This window comes from Trifolium pratense, linkage group LG2 (assembly GCF_020283565.1).
Source record: "Trifolium pratense cultivar HEN17-A07 linkage group LG2, ARS_RC_1.1, whole genome shotgun sequence".
NCBI classification, from domain to species: domain Eukaryota; kingdom Viridiplantae; phylum Streptophyta; class Magnoliopsida; order Fabales; family Fabaceae; genus Trifolium; species Trifolium pratense.
In genome coordinates, this window is record NC_060060.1 from 9,411,118 (window position 1) to 9,434,412 (window position 23,295).

The following is a 23,295-nucleotide window of genomic DNA, read 5'->3' on the forward strand; positions in this document are numbered from 1 at the left end:
AGAATTTTTTAAATGTGAAGAATTAGATATGAACTTTTAAAATTTCAAAATATAACTATAAATGTAAAGAAAATTTTGACATAAAAATTAAATTGAGTTTATTTTTTCGAAGAACTTTTTTTTTTACAGGTTTTTCAAAGAACTTTTTACAATGTTCTAAACATATCTACGAAATAATTATTTAAAAATATGCATTAGTTTAACAATAAGAACAAGAACCAAAACATTGCACTTTTTTTTCTTTTTGGTCAAGTAGCTTAGTGGCTAGAAATTCCACCCATAAGGTGGATACGTGGATGATTGAGATTCGAACTCCGACCCCCTTACATATGTAATGTAATGTCCTGCTAATTGAGCTAATTTCATGAGACTACATGCCAATTTTTTTTAGCGAGACAACAAAAAATAAAATTTGATAATTACAAAGACAAAAATATATATATTTAACCCTAATATTTTTTTAAAAATAAACAAATACAGTGTAAAAGTTGGTAGTAATTATTACAAAAAAAAAAAAAAAATAAATCAAACGGCCCATTAAGTGAAGGGTTTAAATATGTGTGTGCTTTTCAATTTAACGCTAATTTGTGATTTGTTATGTGAAAAGAAATTTGTGTGTGAAAAGAAAATAAAAACTCATTCTTTCTTTCTTCTTCAAGAAACGAATGAAACAAAAACGCAAACATTATGTTTGAGATTATTGACACAACTTGTTGTTGCTTCTGCAGTGCTGATGAAACTCAGCAGCACCTTATGTTTGATTGTAATGAAACAAGAGATATTTGGAGGAAAGTCCTTGAATGGATTCAGATTGCTCATTATCCACTGGGCTGGTGTCAAGAAGTGGAGTGGATTATGAAACAGACTAAAGGTAAAGGAGGTCGTGCAAAGATCCTAAAATTGGCCTTCACTGAATGTGTCTATGAGGTTTGGAGGTATCGAAATGATATTAGTTTTGGTAATGCTGTACAGAACAATCATACTGATGAGAAAATTATTGATACTATTGTCTATAGGGGTTGGACCAATAGAAAATTAAGGACATGCCTAGCTAAACTCATGATGTAAATAGTCCTTTTCTTTAGTTGTTTCTTTTGTCGTTTTTGATCCTGTGGGCTGGATCCTTGCGATCGCCTTGTACCTTTGGTTTTTGAATTAATCAAAGTTTTCTTTTTGATTCAAAAACGCAAACATTGTGGATCGAATTCGACACATCCATTCTTTCTTCTTCAAGAATCGAATGAAACAGAAACCTGTGTGCGTGGATGTTCGGTGGTTTGCTTAATCAACTTTATTATTTGCGACATCAACGAACAACATTCAATTTCCTGCTTGAAAAAAGGTACAAACTTTACCCATTTTTTCGCATTCTTGATCATTCAAGAAAATTCAATCTTCTGCTTTAGAAAAACAAAAGAACCTTAATTGTGCAAAAGGTGTTCTGTTTTGTCCCAAAAAACCTTAAAAGACAGTTTTTTGTTTTGAATTTTCATTCTAACATATTTGCCCCAATTGAGACATGTTGGGAACGATGGTGGGTTTCCTGGAACCCTAAATTTTCATTTTGTGAAGGAATTTGTTTTCATTATCTGAAAAGGGGTGGAGTATATTGCCCTACTAACCCTAAATTTGACCGTTAGAATCGATAAATATACTTTGTTTTATAAATTTTGTATGGATGGATCATAGATGCCTTAATGACCCAAGTCCCAGAATGTGAAATCTAGTTGTTGCCTATTTGACCGTTGGAATCGATGAATATATATACTTTATTAGATATATTTTGTAATGGATGGATCAGAGATGCCTCAATGACCCTAGTCCCTGAATATGAAATCTAGTTGTTGCCTATTTGACTGTTGGAATCGATGAATATATATACTTTGTTGTATAAATTTTGTAATGGATGGATCATAGATGCCTCAATGACCCTAGTCCCTGATTGTGAAATCTAGTTGTTGCCTATTTGACCATTGGAATCGATGAATATATATACTCTGTTGTATAAATTTTGTAATGGATGGATCATAGATGCCTCAATGACCCTAGTCCCTGATTGTGAAAGCTAGTCGCTGCCTATTTGACCGTTGGAATCGATGAATATATATACTTTGTTGTATAAATTTTGTAATGGATGGATCATAGATGCCTCAATGACCCTAGTCCCTGAATGTGAAATCTAGTTGTTGCCTATTTGACCGTTGGAATCGATGAATATATATACTTTGTTGGATAAATTTTGTAATGGATGGATCATAGTTGCTTTGAAACTATGGGGCATCCTATTTTCATGATAAACTGCACCACATAATTGATAACTTTTGCTTTTGTTTTGGCACAACTCGTGTAGTTTGCATAATATTGATTTTCAGCTTGAAGGCAATTGAAAAAGCCATAGTTAACTCTGATGTTGGTATGACTCCAAATAATGATGGAGAAGTGATACTGTTGAGTATCCCTCAGTTGACATCTGACTGACGGAAGGTAATTCCAACTTCCATGGATAAGTTGGAGCATATATATAAACTATCTGAAGTCCTTTTAATGATTTATTGAAGATATCGAACAACTGATCCTTGGAGCTCACAAAAGAAGTCTTGATGATGTCTGAGAGGATCTTTTTCTCTAATGAAATGACAGTCAACTTCTATGCATTTAGTCGTTATTTTGAAAGAAGATACAACACTAAATGTTTATTACACACAAGCTCTATGAGTGAGAGAACCAATTCTGTCAACTAGGATCTAAGAGTGAGAGATAAATAGTAGAATTTTCAGTATGAGCTACAGGGGCCAAGAAAATGCCTATTAGGCTACCTTGAACTGAAGGTATTCCTTATATTAACTGGAAGAAAATAGATGATATCCCCTTAAACTCGGTCTTCTGTCTTCGTTATGTTGGTGGTTTTATTCCGAAACCTATGAAAGGAATAACAATGTTTTTAAGTGTACCAATCTAACATACAATAGAACAATTAAGGTTTTCTCTGCCACCCTTGTATCAATGAGATTTGGTAGTGACCGTAAAGTAGTATGTGCAGTTGTGCACCTCACGTGCCTTATAACAATGGACTGAAAACTTTTTGCATGTAAGCGATGTGAGCGCATGAACCAAGATTTGGTGATGGCACACAGAGGTGAGTTGTGTTTGCAGCTTTTGAGATGATTTTTTTTTTTTTGGGGGTGTATCAATTAAGTGAGCAGTCAAGTACTGACAATGGACCAGTGTGCTCACAACGGCTGAAACCGTAGACTGGAACTATGTCAGATGAAAAAATTGAGGTAGGTATCAACTAGAGAGCTTATTGACCCCGCATGTAAAATTTTGATTTCCGCCCCCCCGCCCTCTCACATTATGTAATAATTGAAGGATCTAATTTATGTAAAGAGTGTTTTTTTTCCTTCTTTTTCAATGTAAATCATATAGCTTTACATGCCATATGCTTCTAGAATATATAATTTTGGCTTAAATTGCAGTTTTTGTTACTATCTTTTGAATGGGCATGTTCACTTCTTTTATAGGTGGCGTTGAGGAACATACGAAGAGATGCTTTGAAAGCTTATGAAAAACTTGAAAAGGTTTATTTCCTTGAATTGCTTATCTTTCTTTCTTAACTCCCTTCAGTAATTTCTTCCTTGTCTGCCATTCTACCTTTTCTCATGGTAATTGTGCTGTTTTGTAGAAGCTGACAGATGATTACATAAAGAAAGGTTGATGCTATCTACAAACAGAAAGAAAAGGTATTATATATTTCTACTTGTTTAGTTTATCTAGAGCTTAGGCAGATTGTAGATTAATGAGATGCTTAAACACAGATTACACTCTCAAAGTCATTTTTCAAATGAGATTGTAGATTAAAGAAAAAAAAAAGAAGTTTCTCAGTTAAAACGAGTTAATAGTTTGTCACTTACAAAAGTAGTTTTTATGACATTTAGAGAAGTTAAATGAGTGCTTAAAGCACTGTGCTTTTGACTTGATTGTGTTCAATATTAATAACTTAATGAAGATTTGAATGAATAGGCAAATTGGTCAAAATAATCGAATTGGCAAATACATTCATGAAATTATAACACATCAGTCAAAAAGGTTCATCCCTTAACTACTGCCATTAGGGGCTATAATGTGGGGGTGGTAAAATGAATATGTTGTTTTCCACATGGATTTTAATTTCGTATAGTCTCTAATTTTAAGGCTTCTAAGGTCGATCTACACACTTAATTATATATATGGTCTATATTTCCTTCACTAAAATTCTAAGAACTCAGATGAATTTTAGGGGTGTTGTAGTTCCATTGAGAGTAGAGACTATGGGTTAGAAAGGTCAATCTTCTGCAGTCTACACACGCAGCAATGCCTAAGGCCTTAAGGCATGCCTTAAACAGATACCAAACATCTAACAAATAACACACATGTGAAATCTAGTTGTTGCCTATTTGACCGTTGGAATCGATGAATATATATACTTTGTTGTATAAATTTTGTAATGGATGGATCATAGATGCCTCAATGACCCTAGTCCCTGAATGTGAAATCTAGTTGTTGCTTATTTGGAATCGATGAATATATATACTTTGTTGAATAAATTTTGTAACGGATGGATCATAGATGCCTCAATGACCCTAGTCCCTGAATGTGAAATCTAGTTGTTGCTTATTTGACCATTGGAATCGATGAATATATATATACTCTGTTATATAAATTTTGTAACGGATGGATCATAGTTGCCTCAATGACCCGAGTCCCTGAATGTGAAATCTACTTGTTGCCTATTTGACCGTTGGAATCGATGAATATATATACTTTGTTATATAAATTTTGTAATGGATGGATCATAGATGCCTTAATGACCCTAGTCCCTGAATTTGAAATCTAGTTGTTGCCTATTTGACCGTTGGAATCAATGAATATACATACTTTGTTATATAAATTTTGTAACGGATGGATCATAGATGCCTCAATGACCCTAGTCCCTGATTGTGAAATCTAGTTGTTGCCTATTTGACCGTTGGAATCGATGAATATATATACTTTGTTATATAAATTTTGTAACGGATGGATCATAGATGGCTCAATGACCCTAGTCCCTGAATGTGAAATCTAGTTGTTGCCTTAATTGCTACTCAAGCAATTGTCTCTATCGGTGTCCGCTTTTCTATTAAAAAAAACTTTGAATTTTTATTCATAATAATGCATGAATGGGTATATATTTTGCTTTGATGACCCTTAGTCACTAAATTCGATTCTGCAACTGCAATTAGAAGTGATTTTGCATTATGTTCAACATTCAATCTTCTGCATCATAAAAAAAAAAACAAAAGAACATTAATTGAGCAAATGTGTTCTTTTTGTCCCATGACCCTTTTGTTTGTTTGGCACCAATTTTTGAAAGATATTAACTTTTTGTGTTGGTATGGTAAATTTTGGAACTTTCATTTCAATATATTTGCATTCATGAATTCATGAATCATATATGATGAGATATCATATATGATGAGATAGCCATTTTTTCATTTTTTATTTTGTCAAGAACATTCAATCTTCTGCTTGAAAAAGAGGTACAACTTTACCCATTTTTCTGGTTCTTGATCATTGAAGAACATTCAATCTTCTGCTTGAGAAAAACAAAAAGAACCTTAATTGTGCAAAAAGTGTTCTGTCCCAAGATTATGTTTGGTACCAATATTTTAAACAAACAGTTTTTTTTGTTTGTTATGATAAAGTAGTTGCACAGGTTTTTGGAATTTTCATTCCAACATATTTGCTCCATCTGCATTATAATCAATACCTGTTGGGAACGATGATGAGCTTCGATAAAAACTTTTAATCTTCTGCTTCGATAAAAAGTGATTGGATGTCTTGATGCCAAAAAATGCTGGATAAATTACTTAATGACCCTAGTCTTTGAATGCGAAAGCTAGTTGTTGCCTTAATTGCTACTCAAGCAATTGTCTCTATTGGTGTCCGCTTTTCTATTAAAAAAAATTATGAATTTTTATTCATAATAATGCATAAATGGGTATATAGTCTGCTTTGATGACCCTAAATTCAATTCTACAGGTGCCTATAGCAAATGCCATCTTTTTCTGTGGTGATGAGTTGAAAGGACCGGTAATCCAGTAATTGAGAAGCTATCTGATTTACAGAAACTATCTGAAATTGTTGTGTCCAAATTCGGTTCTTCCATCAATGCTTGGGTTATTGAAGCTTCTGTTTTCAATGACCTTTCGCTGTCTACAAAGATTTCATATCATCTGTGAATCAATATGGTGAGCCAGGATCATACAATCCAATTGGATTCCCGGCATCTATATCAACGGCCTCACTTCTATCTAATTGCATTGAAGAAGTATGAACTGTTTCTTCCCTTTCTTATTATATGGACACATAGGCACTGTATTGTTTGCAACCTTTGTTTATTCCTGTCTGCTATTGATCATTTTGTCTAACATAAGTCACAGCTCAAACATATCTCAATCCTACATGCCATGTGTGCAGGGTTCATAGAACTTAAATCCTAATCTTGACCCTTATTAACATAATCTGACCTTAGTAAAAGTATGTGGCCTAACTATTTTGATAGGAAAATGTTAGTTATTAGTAGTAAATTAGTGGATATGTTAGTCACGCAAGCCGCTCGAGCTATCAAGTATGTCTTCTTTGGTTACTCTTGTGTCCAAAAATGATATCGGTGTTACTCTCGTGTCCAAAAGGGATATTGGTGTTACTCTTCTTCTACACACCACTTCTACAAATCTACAAATGTTACATTCTTTGAGGACATACCATACCCACAACCCGGAAGGGTCCCAATAGAACCGGGAGGAAAAACCACAATGGGATGAAAAACGGCGGCTCAAATGGATGGCTATAGTGTGGCGTGCGATAAACACGCGCCGGAAAATTTTGGCTATATTATGTGAGGAGAATGTACATGGCCTCCAAATCGATGGCAAGAATAAGGGAAAGAGTTAACTAAGAAAAGAAAGTTAAGTCAATATAATCAATACAAATTCACACACTGTCCTCCTAATGGACACTAATCAAGAGGTATATGATTCTTATCTCAGTTTCTTATGTTTTGATTTCATGAGTGGATGTATCAATTTTCCTAGTTTGTATATATTTTTCTTCATAATAATTGTTTGAGTTTCAATTTATTAAATAAATGGAGATTGCAGTTGCTACTGTAATTGGAACTCTAGTGGCATTTCTTTTAGTTCCTATGAGATCTCTTGGTCCTGACAACTGGAGAATAGCAGCAGCACTAATGGGAAGCTATATTGGTCGACAGTCGCATGGTTTGTTCGCATCAGTTTTAGCTGCAGGAGTGGCCACAGGTAATGTTATCTGTGCTGTTTATTTTATGGTGTTGCTTGCATTGGCTTCTAAAATACCTGCAGAGACCGCACCACCAACCACTGATAATGCAATGCATATGAAGTCAGAAAATGAGGGTAACATTCCACTGTTACAGACAGCTACTACAGTAGCTACATCATTTTTAATATGTTGAGCTGCTACATACTTCATAGAACAATATGGTATAACAAGGAGGAACTCTTCCAGGAGTAACTGCAATCATACTGATTAGTCCCCTTATACCTGCTGGTCATACTGTTGCCTTGGTTTTGATGCAGGTATTTTTAGTGGTGGTTGGAGCTAGTGGAAGTATATTGAATTTGATCAAAACAGCCCCAAGTATATTCATATTTGCATTAGTTCAAGTAACTATTCATCTTATTGTTCTTGGATTAGGCAAGTTATTTAAGCTTGATTTGAAGCTATTACTTTTAGCATCAAATGCTAATATTGGAGGCCCTACAACAGCTTGTGGAATGGCTAAGGCTAAAGGCTGGGAATCTTTAGTTGTTCCTGGAATTCTTACAGGTATTTTTGGTGTTTCAATTGCAACTTTTTTAGGTATAGGTTTTCGAGTAATGGTTCAAAAACACTTGTAGAAATTATTGTTTCTAGTGTTTAGATATTTACTTCCAACTAATTGGAAGTTATGTTGTTAACACAGTTTTAATGTACAATTTGACCATATTTCACATGAAAAAAAATAATTATTAGATAAATCAAACACATTTTTTTCAAGAACATTCAATCATTGTGTGACAGAATCTTTTTTCATTATCTGAAAAAGGGGTGAAGTATATTGCCCTAGTAACCCTAAACTTGACCATTGGAATCGATGAATATATTATGTATTATATATTTTGTAACGGATGGATCATAGATGCCTCAATGAGTATAGAGTAAAATGTTGGATGAACTTAATTACCCTAGTCCCTGAATGTGAAAGCTAGTTGTTGCCTTAATTGCTACTCAAGTATTTGTCTCTATCGGTGTCCGCTTTTCTATTAAAAAAAATTTATGAATTTTTATTCATAATATTGCATGAATGGGTATATATTATGCTTTGATGATGACCCTTAGTTCCGAAACTCAATTCTGCAACTGCAATTAAAATTGATTTTGCATTATGAACTTAATCACACTAGTTCCTAATGTTTTATAAAGTAAAAGTTGGATGGTGGCCTTTAAAGAAATTTGAATAATGAACTTTTATTCAAAATGTGTTTGGTCTCTATTGTCTTATTATGACCCTAATTGTGAAAATGTCACTGGGATGATTTTTCTTTTTCTTTTCATTATCTATATAGGGTGGTATGGTATACATGAAGCCACTAACTCCAAATTCGATAATAAGATGGTTTTACTTTTTTCCATGATTTTTGTAAGGGATTGTCTTGTTGTTGCCTTAATGCAAAAGCTAGTTGTTGCCTTAAATGCAATTGTGCTTTGATGAAAAATATAAGGCACAAATGTAAGGTACAAATGTTTGCTATTGTGCTTTGATGACCCTAGTCCCTGTATTCAATTCTGCAAAAATGCAATTAGAAGTGATTTTGAATTATGAACTTAATGTCCCTAATGTTTCGTAAGTTTTGTAACGGAATGTGAAAGTTGGAATCGATGAATATACTTTGTCTTATGAATTTTGTAACGGATGGATCGTAAATGTTGGATGAACTTATTGACCCTAGTCCCTGAATATGAAAGCTAGTTGTTGCCTTAATTGCTACTCATGCAATTGTCTCTATCGGTGTCCGCTTTTCTATTAAAAAAATTATGAATTTTTATTCATAATTATGCTTGAATGGATATATATATTCTGCTTTGATGACCCTTAGTCCCTAAATTCAATTCTGCAACTGCAACTAGAAGTGATTTTGCATTATGAACTTAATGACCCTTGTCCCCTAATGTTGACTGATGCCTTAATGTGAAAGATAATATTGTTACCTCAATGACTATAGAGTATCAGATGAATGAGATACTATGGAGTCGATGAATATACAATGTTTTATAAATTTTGTAATGGATGGACCATAGATGGCTCAATGACTATAGAGTAAAATGTTGGATGAACTTAATGACCCTTGTCCCTCAATGGAAAATGAATTATGAATTCTTTATTCATAATGGAAAAGGTTGATGGAGGTTTTCAAAGGAAAGCAATTTTAATATAAAATTTTATTCAAAACGTGGATGGTGTCTACATGAGATCACTAACTCCAAATTCGATGGATATACTTTGTTCCTTGATGTTTGTAAGGGATTGTCTTGGTGGCTCAAAAATGTTGGATGATGCCTTAATGTGAAAGCTAGTTGTTGCCTAAATGCAATTTTAATATAAAATTTCATTCATAATATAAAGCATGAATTATTATCTATTGTGCTTTAATGACCCTAGTCCCTAAATGCAATTTTGCAACTACAATATGAACTGATTTTGCAAATGCAAAAGGCATTGTGTCCCTGTGTTTGATTAGCCTACTGATAAGGGTTTCAAAGGCATTCTCTAAGGAAATGTTTTATAAATGTTCTAGGTGGAATACTATGGATCACCAGTTGGTTTGAAGACCATTGCTCAAATAAGCACTCCTGATGCCAGTTCTCTTTTGGTACAGCCATATGACAAATCAAGGTATGTTATGCACTTATATATGACAAACCAGAAAGAATGAAATAGAGAAACAAAATCAAAATTATCTTATTCAAACTTATTGTATGTACTTGTGTTCTTTTTAATGTGCGACATGCTCGTAATGATTTGTACGGCTTACTTCTTTTTCTCTCCATTGAATTGAGTCATTGATTGAGAGTAAGAGTAGAGTAGTATGCAATATTGCATACTATCCCTTCTGAGATATTTTTCAATATCATGAGAGAAATAATTTTAGTTTTGATTGTATTATTCATTTATTCTTTACAAATGAATGTTTAAAACTATATATTCAGGGGATATATAATTGAAATCCCTCAAAATTAGTAACAAAATCAATAACAACACTTCTCCTTTTAACGATTTATTGAAGATATCAAACAACTGATCCTTTGAGCTCACAAAAGAAGTCTTGATGATGTCTGAGAGGATCTTTTTCTCTAATGAAATGACAGTCAACTTCTATGCATTTAGTCCTTATTTTGAAAGAAGATACAACACTAAATGTTTATTACACACAAGCTCTAAGAGTGAGAGAACCAATTCTGTCAACTAGGCTCATAAGTCTCATTTTAAAAATGACAATGTTTTATGCTATCATATAAGTATATGGATAATTAGTTGCCTCGGAATAGTATGATAATACTACCTAAAAATACACCAAGAGCTATTGAATATCAAACTCAAATCTGATTGAGATTAAGTTAGTTTGTAGTTATAACATCTTTAAATACTGACCAATAGTTGTATAGAAATCATATGGTCAAATGGCAAGTATAGTTAATTTTCCCTTTGATTATTATTCCCTATTCTTCTAAGTACAAATTTTTCTGCAAAAAGATATCCTATATTGCTTGATTCTCTAATAAGCTAAATGGTAGTATAATCTCACCTCAACAATTATAAAACCGAGTCTCGGTGTACAATGTGAAAGCTACTGCAGTTATTGGTTGAAAATAATATTGCTGTTTTGAGCCTAATGGTCACACTATATACTTAATAATTAGTGACTATGCTATCAAAGTAGTTGATGGAGTTCTTCAAAAGAAGAAGCGATAATAGGCAAAACGCCATATAGTTATAAGCTCCAACAATTTAAAATTCTTGTAGTTTGGATTTTGGAGGTATTTTCATTATTTATGTTTTCTAATTTGGTTTATGTGTTTAAGCAAATTGAAGTTGATTAATTTGGCAACCTTTTAGATTCATTATGAGAGACTTGACTAGTATATTGATGCTTTGGTTGTAGGATATGAATTCAAATAATGTGTGTTCTAGAGTGGACTGTTGGGCTAGCCCAAGCCCAATACCACCTCCTCGACTGTATAAGCCTCAGATCATCACCTATGAAGGTATGTCTCATTCTAAGCCTCGGATCCTCGACTTGCTAGCAATGTTGTGCTCAATATTAACAGTGCTAGAAACATCATAAACAGGAATTCCATCATAACTATCCACATCATATTCATTTGCATTTTCATTAGTCCCCGGATAACTTACTTGCTCTAAAATCAGTTCACAACGCTGCACTGGCACCTCGATTGACGTTTCTTGCACAACCATATATGATCCTTCTGCGCAGCAGTTTGCTGGTCTTGCACAGAAACAATATCCCTGCACGGGAACAGTTTGTGCTTCCGTCACCGAAGAGTATGTTCCGTCACAGAAACAGTAGCTACTGCTGGTTGTGTATGTTGCGGCTTGTTAGATAGCGCTGCAGAATTATTATTATTATTAGCCAGCTGTAGCTACAAAATTGTTGTGTTGCGCTGCAGAACTATTACTAGCAACTGTCGCAGCAGAGTTGTTGTTATTAACCGTAATGATTGCATCGTCCGCTGTCATCGCTGGACAGGCATTTTTATTATTATTCATATCTGAATTGTTAGCACCCGGATCTTGTCGTTTCAGTGGCTGTTCAGTAGTATAAGCTCTGGCATTATTTTCTTTCGCGACGTACTGTTTTTTGGCATGGGTCGACTGAGCCTTCTGTAGTATATCATTGTTTTTCTGTACCTGAGGGTGTAATTTGTTGCAGTTGTGAATGGCATGACCAATAGTCTGACAGTGCGTACAAAACTCTGGTAGTTTTTCATACTTAATAATATCCACGTAGAACGAGTGTCCGTCCCTTTCCACCATTAAATACACGCTGTGATAAATCAACATCAACCAAAATTCGTGCAAAGTACCCGAAGGTTCTGTTTTTCGTGTTCTCATCAAGCACGAGGGGTGTACATGTACCCACTCCACTTGCTATTTCAAATAAAGTACACGGTCGCCAATATTCCTGAGGGAGATCATAAAAACATTCCCATGTTTGCACATGTGATTGCTTAGTAGATAACAAAGTCACGCTCCCATTTCGATAGATGTAACAAACCTGGCTTGAGATTATAAGTACCAATGGACTATGCCCTTCGTTTGTCATAAGCAGAGAACGTAAAATCAAAGAAGCCTCCCCCCAAGGGAACAAGTTTCCAAGGGCCAATTTGCTGCCAAATTGATTTCAATTTTAACGTTAAATCACATGTTGTCAAAGGTTGATTTCCTTTATTCATTACCAATCTACCAATAAGATGATTCTTGCATTAGTCGACCCCTTTTTGATACTGTTCTTGTGTGATTTTAATGCATATAGACTCCCCCCTAAAATTTGGTTTCGGGAGAGGAGAGAACAGGCTTGCTTCCTCTTGATTGCTTAACGCCTGCGCAAAGGTCTTCGGCTTTGGTGGTATGGCTGGTGTGAGGGTTGCCATGCAAGGCCAATCACAAATCATTAAAATTCCAAAAGTTATATGTCTTCCCTTCCCCCCACCTCATTTCTCACAACCCCATGAATTCCAAAAACGCCCCTAATAGTACTTATTGGAAGATATCTTCCATTCGCTACTTACCGGTAGATATCAAAATATAAGACTAGGTTTGCCTACAAATCGATACCTGGCCAAAAGACATGTCTTTTGACTGTATTAAGAGCTTAGATATTTCTAACAAATACTAACATGTTACATATATCATATATGACTCAAACTCAAAAATAATTACTTCATTGGTTCATTTTAAGTATCATTTGAGTTTGCTTACACATATCAAAAAAGTTAATAAATTTTGCTGGTAAATTCTTTGGTATCAAATTTTTCTATGGGGTACCGTTACCAATAATATAAGTTGGGGAATGAAGTTTGGTCTACGGGAGCGGTTAACTTGAAGTCTGGCGTTTTGTGTTTATCAAACTCATGCTCAGATTTGGATTTGGATTCGACTTATGGAGTTACCGCAAGAGTATTGACAACAAGTGCTTTGTTTGAAATTGCGCGTGCAATTGGTACCCCCCCCCCCCCCTTCTCTCGCCTTAGATGATGCGACATTGAGTTGGAATTTTGGTCATTATGCATTTTGGTTGATATGGACCTGTCGAAACAACTGTTTGATGAGATATTGGTTGAACGCGATGGTTATGCGGTCAAGCTTGCAGTTGTTTATGAACGTTTACCGGATTTTTGCCATCATTGCCATGTTATTGGTCATCACATCGCGACTTGCAAATGGTTACATTCGCCGCGAATTGATAACAAGGAAGCAAATGAAAAGAAGCTGCAACCAGAGATAGTTCATAAAATTATTAAAAACGTGTACGTCGCCAAAGTAGCTCAGAATTCTCAACAACAGGTACCAATATCCGCACCAGAAGGGGATAAAAAACCTCATGCTGAGATCGCTCATGATAATGCACAACAAGTTCATTAGTTAGATAAGCTTAGAGATGATATTATTGAGTTGAAGCTAAAACCGGTGCCTGCCAAAGAGGAGGCCCATGAATTGATACAATTACATGATGAGGTACCTAAAGGTTGTGCATCGAGCGCTAAGCAATAAGCACAATCATCGATTGTGACGGTACCAATAAAGGTAAAATGCATCACTTCTAAGCAACCAACACAATCACCATTTATGACATCACCGATAACAATAAGAACTTAAAGTAAGAACCAAAACATGACACTTTTTTTTTTCTTCTCTTTTTGGTTAAGTAGTTTAGTGGTTAGAAATTCCACCCGTAAGGTGGATAAGTGAGATGATTGAGATTCGAACTCGAACCCGCTGCATACATAATGTAATGTCAATGATTGAGATTCGAACTCCAACACGCTGCATACATAATGTAATGTCCTGCTAATTGAGCTAAGTTCACGAGACTACATGCCACTTTTTTTACCGAGACAACAAAAAATAAAATTTGATAATTACAAGGACAAAAATCTATAATATATATATATATAATCCTAAGATATAAAAAAAAAAAACAAATACAGTGTAAAAGTTAGTAATTATTAAAAAACAATCAAAATCAAACGGCCCATTAAAGTGACGGGTTTAAATATGTGTGTGCTTTTCTTTTCTTTTTTTGGTTACAGTGTGCTTTTCAATTTAACGCTAATTTGTGATTTGTTATGTGAAAAGAAATTTGTGATGCGAAAAGAAAATAAAAACTCATTCTTGCTTTCTTCTTCAAGAAACGAATGAAACAAAAACGAAAACATTGTCGATCGAATTCGACACATCCATTCTTTCTTCTTCAAGAATCGAACGAAACAGAAACCTCTGTGCGTGGATGTTCGGTGGTTCGCTTAATCAACTTTATTATTCGCAACATCAACGAACAACATTCAATTTCCTGCTTGAAAAAAGGTACAAACTTTACCCATTTTTTCTCATTCTTGATCATTCAAGAAAATTCAATCTTCTGCTTTAGAAAAACAAAAGAACCTTAATTGTTCAAAAGGTGTTCTGTTTTGTTCCAAAAGAACCTTAAAAGACAGTTTTTTGTTTTGCCCCAATTGAGACATGTTGGGAACGATGGTGGGTTTCCTGTAACCCTAAATTTTCATTTTGTGAAGAAATCTGTTTTCATTATCTGAAAAAGGGTGGAGTATATTGCTCTAGTAACCCTAAAATTGACCGTTGGAATCGATAAATATACTTTGTTTTATAAATTTTGTAATGGATGGATCATAGATGCCTTAATGACCCTAGTCCCTGAATGTGAAATCTAGTTGTTGCCTACTTGACCGTTTGAATCGATGAATATATATACATTGTTATATAAATTTTGTAATGGATGGATCATAGATGCCTTAATGACCCAAGTCCCTGAATGTGAAATCTAGTTGTTGCCTATTTGACCGTTGGAATCGATGAATATATATACTTTGTTATATAAATTTTGTAATGGATGGATCATAGATGCCTTAATGACCCTAGTCCCTGATTGTGAAATCTAGTTGTTGCCTATTTGACCGTTGGAATCGATGAATATATATACTTTGTTATATAAATTTTGTAACGGATGGATCATAGATGCCTCAATGACCCTAGCCGCTGATTGTGAAATCTAGTTGTTGCCTATTTGACCGTTGGAATCGATGAATATATATACTTTGTTGTATAAATTTTGTAACGGATGGATCATAGATGCCTCAATGACCCTAGCCGCTGATTGTGAAATCTAGTTGTTGCCTATTTGACCGTTGGAATCGATGAATATATATACTTTGTTGTATAAATTTTGTAACGGATGGATCATAGATGCCTCAATGACCCTAGTCCCTGAATGTGAAATCTAGTTGTTGCTTATTTGGAATGGATGAATATATATACTTTGTTGAATAAATTTTGTAACGGATGGATCATAGATGCCTCAATGACCCTAGTCCCTGATTCTGAAATCTAGCTGTTGGCTATTTGACCGTTGGAATCGATGAATATATATATTTTGTTATATAAATTTTGTAACGGATGAATCATAGATGCCTCAATGACCCTAGTCCCTGAATGTGAAATCTAGTTGTTGCCTTAATTGCTACTCAAGCAATTGTCTCTATCGGTGTCCGCTTTTCTATTAAAAAAAATTATGAACTTTTATTCATAATAATGCATGAATGGGTATATAGTCTGCTTTGATGACCCGTAGTCCCTAAATTCAATTCTACAGGTGGCCATAGCAAATGCCATCGTTTTCTGTGGTGATCGAGTTGAAAGGACCGGTAATCCTGTAATTGAGAAGCTATCAGATTTATAGAAACTATCTGAAATTGTTGTGTCCAAATTCGGTTCTCCCATCAATGCTTGGGTTATTGAAGCTTCTGTTTTCAATGGACCTTTCGCTGTCTACATGTGAATCAATATGGAGAGCCAGGATCGTACAATCCAATTGGATTCCCAGCATCTTTATCAACGGTCTCACTTCTATCTAATTGCATTGAAGAAGTATGAACTGTTTCTTCCCTTTCTTATTATATGGAGACATAGGCACTGTTCTGCTTGCAACCTTTGTTTATTCCTCTGTCTGCTATTAATCATTTTGTCTAACATAAGTCACAGCTCAAACATATCTCAGTCCTACATGCCGTGTGTGCAGGGTGCATAGAACTTAAATCCTAATCTTGACCCTTATTAACATAATCTGACCTTAGTAAAAGTATGTGGCCTAATTATTTTGATAGGCAAATGTTAGTTATCAGCAGTAAATTAGTGGAGTCTAAACTGTTTCTTATAATATCTATCTGGTATATATGGCATTATGGCCATGAGGTTGTATCTGTTGGTATTTTTTACCGCAGATCTATTGTGAAATCTGATAAAATTTGGTGGGTGTTGGTATAAGAATAAGATAGCACAATATTTGTGTTGATAATTATAAATGTAAGTCTTGGGTTTAGTAACTAAAAAAGATAGAAACTTACCTATTTTTATCATTCTTGGTGGCTCAAAAATGTGAAATGTGTCAACACAGACAGCATGAAATCTGCTTTCCCTTAATGACCCTTGTCCCTCAATGGAAAATGAATTATGAATTCTTTATTCATAATGGAAAACTTGGATGGAGGCTTTCAAAGCAAAGCAATTTTATTCAAAACGTGGATGGTGTCTATTGTCTTTTTATGACACTAATTGTGAAACTGTCACTAGTGGTATGATATACAAGAGATCACTAACTCCAAATTCGATGGATATACTTTGTTCCTTGATTTTTGTAAGGGATTGTCTTTGTGGCTCAAAAATGCTGGTATGATATATATTGTGCTTTAATGACCCTAGTCCCTAAATGCAATTTTGCAATTACAATATGAACTGATTTTGCAAATGCAAAACGCATTGCGTCCTTGTGTTTGATTAGCCTACTGATAGGGGTTTCAAAGGATTTCTCTAAGGAAGACACGAATCAACTGAAGCAAAGTACAAAGAAACCAACTCTTTGGAGTCTAAACTGTTTCTTATAATATTTATCTATCTGGTATATATGGCGTTATGGCCATGAGGTTGTTTCTCTCTAGAATCGAATTTGGGTTCTCTCGAATTATTCCTCCTAGGGGGAGCTCATTAACCACTTGAGTCCAATCACTTGGTTTAGTGATTGCTACTTGTCTGTCATGACTCATAATTACTTTTCATTGCATGATCTCTATCTTATTATCAGCTTTTGCTTCTGTCATTTACTTCCTTTTAGTTGATTTGAATTGGTTTCAGACTTTAGTGTTGTCAAACAGCGGCTATAGTAGCAGTACAATGATGTGTTTAGTATTTTTAACTATTGCTATGTCTGATTATCCATTGCTCTTTAGTATTACTAATATATAATGAAACTATGGGGCATCCTATTGTCATGATAAACTGCACCACATAATTGATAACTTTTGCTTTTGTTTTGGCGCAACTCGTGTAGTTTGCATAATATTGGTTTCAGCTTGAAGGCAATTGAAAAAGCCATAGTTAACTCTGATGTTGGTATGACTCCAAATAATGATGGAGAAGTGATACTGTTGAATATCACTCAGTTGACATCTGACTGATGGAAGGTAATTTCAACTTCCATGGAGAAGTGCTTTTAACGATTTATTGAAGATATCGAACAACTGATCCTTGGAGCTCACAAAAGAAATCTTGATGATGTCTGAGAGGATCTTTTTCTCTAATGAAATTAAAGTCAACTTCTATGCATTTAGTCCTTATTTTGAAAGAAGATACAACACTAAATGTTTATTACACACAAGCTCTATAGGTGTGAAATATGAGGAACCAATTCTGTCAACTAGGATATAACAATGTTTTAAGTGTACCAATCTAACTTACTATTAACATTGAAAGTTTTCTCTGCCACCCTTGTATCAATGAGATTTGGTAGTGACTGTAAAGTAGTATGTGCACGTCACGTGCCTTAGAACAATGGACTGAAAACTTGTGCATGCGATGTGAATAATCCATCTCAAGGTGCAAATATACAATAAACAATGCTATGCATTTTGCTCTCCATTTTTAACTTTTTGGTGTTGCAGACACGTGGTAATTTTATCGTCTTTATAACTTAGATATTGTAGCAACTAGCAAGCAGCTAAATTTTTGGCTATCTATCTGTTCAATATTAGTGTGAATTTTTCCTGTTAGGACAATTTTCTGTTTTATATCATTATTGATGGATGATGGATTTATATTGGTAGCTTATTATTCAAAAGTAAAAGTAATAATTGATTTTTTCTCATTGTAATTGTGCTGTTTTGTAGAAACCGACAAATGATTACATAAAGAAGGTTGATGCTATCTACAAACAGAAAGAAAAGGTATTATATATTTCTACTTGTTTAGTTTATCTAGAGCTTATGGCAGATTGTAGATTAATGAGATGCTTAAACACAGATTACACTCTCAAAGTCATTTTTTCAAATGAGATTGTAGATTAAAGAAAAAGAGAAAAGAAGTTTCTCAGTTAAAATGAGTTAATAGTTTGTCACTTACAAAAGTAGTTTTTATGACATTTAGAAAAGTTAAATGAGAGCTTCTGAAATATATTGAGAAACAGAAAATAATTTAAAAAGCCGTTGTTACAAGATTCTTTTAGTGTTTTGGAAATACTTCTATGATTTCCTTGATGTTCTCCCCCTTCTCACTTTCACTGTATTATGTTCTGAGAATTGGCTATGTAATGGTCGGCAAAAGATGTTTCATTTTAACATGGTATAATGGGAAAAGGATTCCCTCAGTTCATGCACATTTAGAGTAACTTTGGTGCTTTTGACTTGATTGTGTTCAATAGCAATAACTTAATGAAGATTTGAATGAATAGGCAAATTGATCTTCAACATTGTGAGTATCGATCAAAATAATCGAATTGGCAAATACATTCATGAAATTGTAACACATCAGTAAAAAAGGTTCATCCCTTAACTTCTGCCATTAGGGGCTATAATGTGGGGGTGTTAAATGAATATGTTGTTTTGCACATGGATCCTACACCTCTAGAAACATATGTTAAATTCATGCATTTCATGCCAACTTCGGAGCTCTCACCTTGGGATCCAAACACGTAAAATAACTTTTACCTCATAAATTTCATATGCAATATAGTCCTTAGTGATGCGAGATCGACGCAGTAGGTCTCACATTCATTTAACGTGCCACGTCCTAGCCCTACTAACGGCAGAGGTTAACAGAGGGACCTTTTTGACTCATGCATTATAATTTCAGAAAAGTATTTGTCAATTCATAAAATTCAGTAATCTTTTTATCGAAGGTCACAACTTGGATGACTAATTTGCGTATTCACTTATTTTTGTGGCTGGGAGAAAAAATGATATCAGCAAACAAGAAGTTATTAGTTGATTAAATATTTATAATTACATCTCTCAAAATCAAAGTATTATAGTCATCGCTACGAGCTTTTTCCTAAACTTAATTTCTAGTGATTTTTTTTGTGTGTATAGGGTTTGACAAGTAACTTCTTTCAATCTTTCTTTCAGGAGTTGCTGACTGTTTGATCCTTTGGTACAAAAAAGCAATCTTACTTGGGTTCTATCTAAAGAAGTTCAAATTGTGTTTACTTTGCGTAGTTTTTGTTGTTGATATAAGCTAAGTTTGATTATTGATGTATTTTTTTGTTTGTTATATGGAAGTCAACTTTTTTTGTTAAATATATGCTTTTTGAAATTGAAAAGGTGAGCGTTTTTTCATATTGAAAAGGTGAGAGTTCATGCATACAAATTTGGATTTCTTCACAATTGCATAATTGGAATTAGACTCCTAGACTAGTAAGAGTAGTACTCAATTTGGAACATATTGGTTCACTGGAACGACTATTGCTGGGTCATTTATATGAGGTCGATGGTCATTTATAATTACAGTCCCCCCCGGTAAAGGAAAGGTTGATGGTTCAGGTGTTGGTGTTGGTGTTGATGTGACTTCATGCACGAACTAGAGCAACTTTCTATCCCAAATTTGAAAATGAGGTATATGATTCCTGTCTCAGTTTTCTATGTTTTGATTTCATGAGTGGAGGTTATATTGTTGAATTTTGTCATGTATCAATTTTCCTAGTTTATATATTTTTTTCTTCATAATAATGGTTTGAATTTCAGCCTTATGGGATATTATATATTAGATAATCAAAAGAAACTGATATGCTCTGTGCTGAGACCCTAAATTTGACCATTGGAATCAATGAATATACTATGTTTTATAAATTTTGTAACAGATGGATCATAGATGCCTCAATGACTATAGAGTAAAATGCTGGACGAACATAATGCATGAATGGATATCTATAGTGCTTTGGTGACCCTTAGCTCTAAATTCAATTTTGCAGTGATTTGAATTATGATCTTAATGACCCTATTACCTAATGTTTCATAAGTTTTGTAAGGAATAGATGCCTCAATGAAACAATGGCGTCAGAGTAAAATGCATTATGACCCAAATCGTGAATCTATCACTGAGATGAATTTTTTTTCATTATTGATAATGTGTTGTGTGGTAAACATGAGCCCACTAACTTAAAATTCAACAATAAGATGAATATACTTTGTTCTGTGATTTTTGTAAGGGATTTTCTTGATGGTCCAAACATGCAAGATGATGCTTTAATGTGAAAGCTAGTTGATGAGAAGGAATTCTCAGGTGATGAGCTATTCAAGTTTTTTGTTTTTTATTTTTTATTTCAGTGTGATTGTTTGTATTGGTTTTATGATTTCAATAATGGTTGAATTATTCATTTTAGATTCATATAAAAACATATTCTTATATATAGAACTTTGTTCAACAGTAGTACACTAGTGCAGTTCTGTAATAGCCGACTTTTGTCCTTTTAGATTCATCATGAGTTCAATGTCCCATAAACGATTAGAGACTCTGGTCCAGAGTCTCTGGAGAGATGATAGAAGCTTTGGTTGCAGGATAGAAACTAGGGAACAAATACAATGTTAATTTGTTAACTGGGCAGACTTTTTATGTTGGAAGTAAATGCGGGAACAAGTTTTCTTAATATGGTATAATTCTATGATTTGAGCCGCCTTTTCACCCTATAAGCTCAAAGAATTTAAAATTCTTGTAATTTGGATTTTGGAGGTATTCTCTATTTATGTTTTCTAATTTGGTTTATGTGTATAAACAAACTGAAGTTGATTAATTTGACATCCTTTTAGATTCGTTATTAGATACTTGACTGAAATATTGATGCTATGGTTGTAGAGTGGACTGTTTGGATGGTCCAAGCCCAAATACCTCCTCCTTCTCGACTATATAAGTCTCACATCATCACCTTTGAAGGTATGTCTCATTCTAAACCTCTCTTATCGTAGTGAAATTCTCACTGGATTCCCTCATGTGTTAATCTCTGCCCTCAATTGTTTTTTATTGGTTGACCAACTTGTAGAAAAAAAAAAGTGAATGGTCAGGATTTCATGGGAGAGAAAATTAATGGGAGAGGATTCATTCCCCTTTAATGCATATAGACTCCCCCCTAAAAGTTGGTTTCGGGAGAGGAGAGAACAGGCTTGCTTCCTCTTGATTGCTTAACGCTTGCTCAAAGGTCTTTGGCTTTGGTGGTATGGCTGGTGTGAGGGTTGCCATGCAAGGCCAATCACAAATCATACTCTGGTCTAGCATTAAAATTCCAAAAACGCATTAAAATTCCAAAAGTTATATGTCTTCCCTTCCTCCCACCTCATTTCTCACAGTCCCCATGAATTCCAAAAACGCCCCTAATAGTACTTATCGGAAGATATCTTCCATTCGCTAAGACTGGGTTTGCCTACAAATTGATACCTGGCCGAAAGACATTACCAAAAACACAGGTCTCCGCAAAGTCGTAAGACCATGTATGGGGGCTGACGCCTGCCCAGTGCCGGAAGGTTAAGGAAGTTGGTGACCTGATGATGACAGGGAAGCTGGCGACTGAAGCCCCGGTGAACGGCGGCCGTAACTATAACGGTCCTAAGGTAGCGAAATTCCTTGTCGGGTAAGTTCCGACCCGCACGAAAGGCGCAACGATCTGGGCACTGTCTCGGAGAGAGACTCGGTGAAATAGACATGCCATATGTCTTTCACTAAACCATTCACATTGGTAAATAGCTTCTGGTAGGTTGTGAGTAGTAGTATATAAGACAGAACTTATATTTTGAATTACATCTTCAAAACTCATCCTCCAAAAATCCTTCCAAAGTTAATTTTTATATACAAAATTTGTATTTCTTTACACGATCCATTTCTTCCATCTACTCTATCTTCACTATTTTCGTCCCCAAAAAAAGGCAATGCATAAATTCCTCATTTTATATCAGAATAAAGAATCTCAAATACTTTTTTTTTTATTAAAAAAATCTCAAATACTTGAATCCCACAATTCGTTATTTTATACTCCTGTAACCAAAAAAATACTTAATGTAACCAAAAAATACTCCTAATTTACTAATACTATTATCTTCTCTATGTTTTTTTTTTTGAGGCCCCCATTTGAGACCCTATGCCATGACCCTGCACATGGATAGGAGCCGTCCCTGCACATATTCCTTACCCATAATGGTTAGCTAAAGCCAAGATAGAAGAGGGACATTCATCAAACTTAAATCTTGCGGCAATTCGTCAAACTTCACATAAGGTGTCAACTCAATTGAATCTATTTAAGAGGCAAATTATAGAAAAAATTTAGTGTGTGCCGTGACTGGAATCGAAATAACATCTGTTTGGCAAATGCAATCGAAAGAACATAGTTTTTGCAAATGCAATTGAAAAAACATCAACTATATCGAGTTTTTACATCAATTTGTTTTGTCTATGGGAGTCAAAGTAAAATATTATTAAAAATTGCAATACACACTACTAGAAAACTCGCCTTTAGCGATCGATTTAGAGACCGATTTTCATAAAAGCGATTTTTCTAGTAGTGACATGAGAGTTTGATTGATTACACGCAATTTTAACAAAGAGAGGTTTAGCTACTCATTCACACATTAGAT

At 34.4% G+C, this 23,295-nt stretch overlaps 1 protein-coding gene across 13 annotated transcripts; it reads left to right on the forward strand.

Annotated features, from left to right (window-relative positions):
• Positions 1-1,200: 1,200 nt before the first annotated feature.
• On the forward strand, positions 1,201-22,364 carry LOC123905801 (uncharacterized membrane protein YjcL-like). 13 transcript variants are annotated; one of them, XR_006808505.1, is made up of 7 exons: positions 6,219-7,047; positions 7,172-7,887; positions 9,897-9,994; positions 17,760-17,871; positions 18,574-18,630; positions 19,807-20,959; positions 21,530-22,364. XR_006808505.1 is itself a non-coding variant. In XM_045955534.1 (2 exons), exons 1-2 carry the CDS (start codon positions 7,632-7,634, stop codon positions 8,807-8,809), a joined length of 399 nt encoding a protein of 132 aa, XP_045811490.1. In that variant the 5' UTR covers positions 6,209-7,631; the 3' UTR covers positions 8,810-9,108. The 13 variants fall into 13 exon arrangements, 1 of the variants encoding a protein (XP_045811490.1); XR_006808504.1 differs by lacking the exons at positions 6,219-7,047; positions 7,172-7,887 and adding an exon at positions 1,201-1,342; XR_006808503.1 differs by lacking the exons at positions 6,219-7,047; positions 7,172-7,887 and adding an exon at positions 3,269-3,281.
• The last annotated feature ends 931 nt before the right edge of the window (positions 22,365-23,295 follow it).

Bases quoted from the DNA above. Each gene is read 5' to 3' on its own strand.
- LOC123905801 (XM_045955534.1), top strand. From the start codon at position 7,632: ATGCAGGTATTTTTAGTGGTGGTTGGAGCTAGTGGAAGTATATTGAAT. The intron at 7,888-8,666 runs GTATTTTTGGTG...TTATCTATATAG, and splicing joins TGTTCCTGGAATTCTTACAG to GGTGGTATGGTATACATGAA.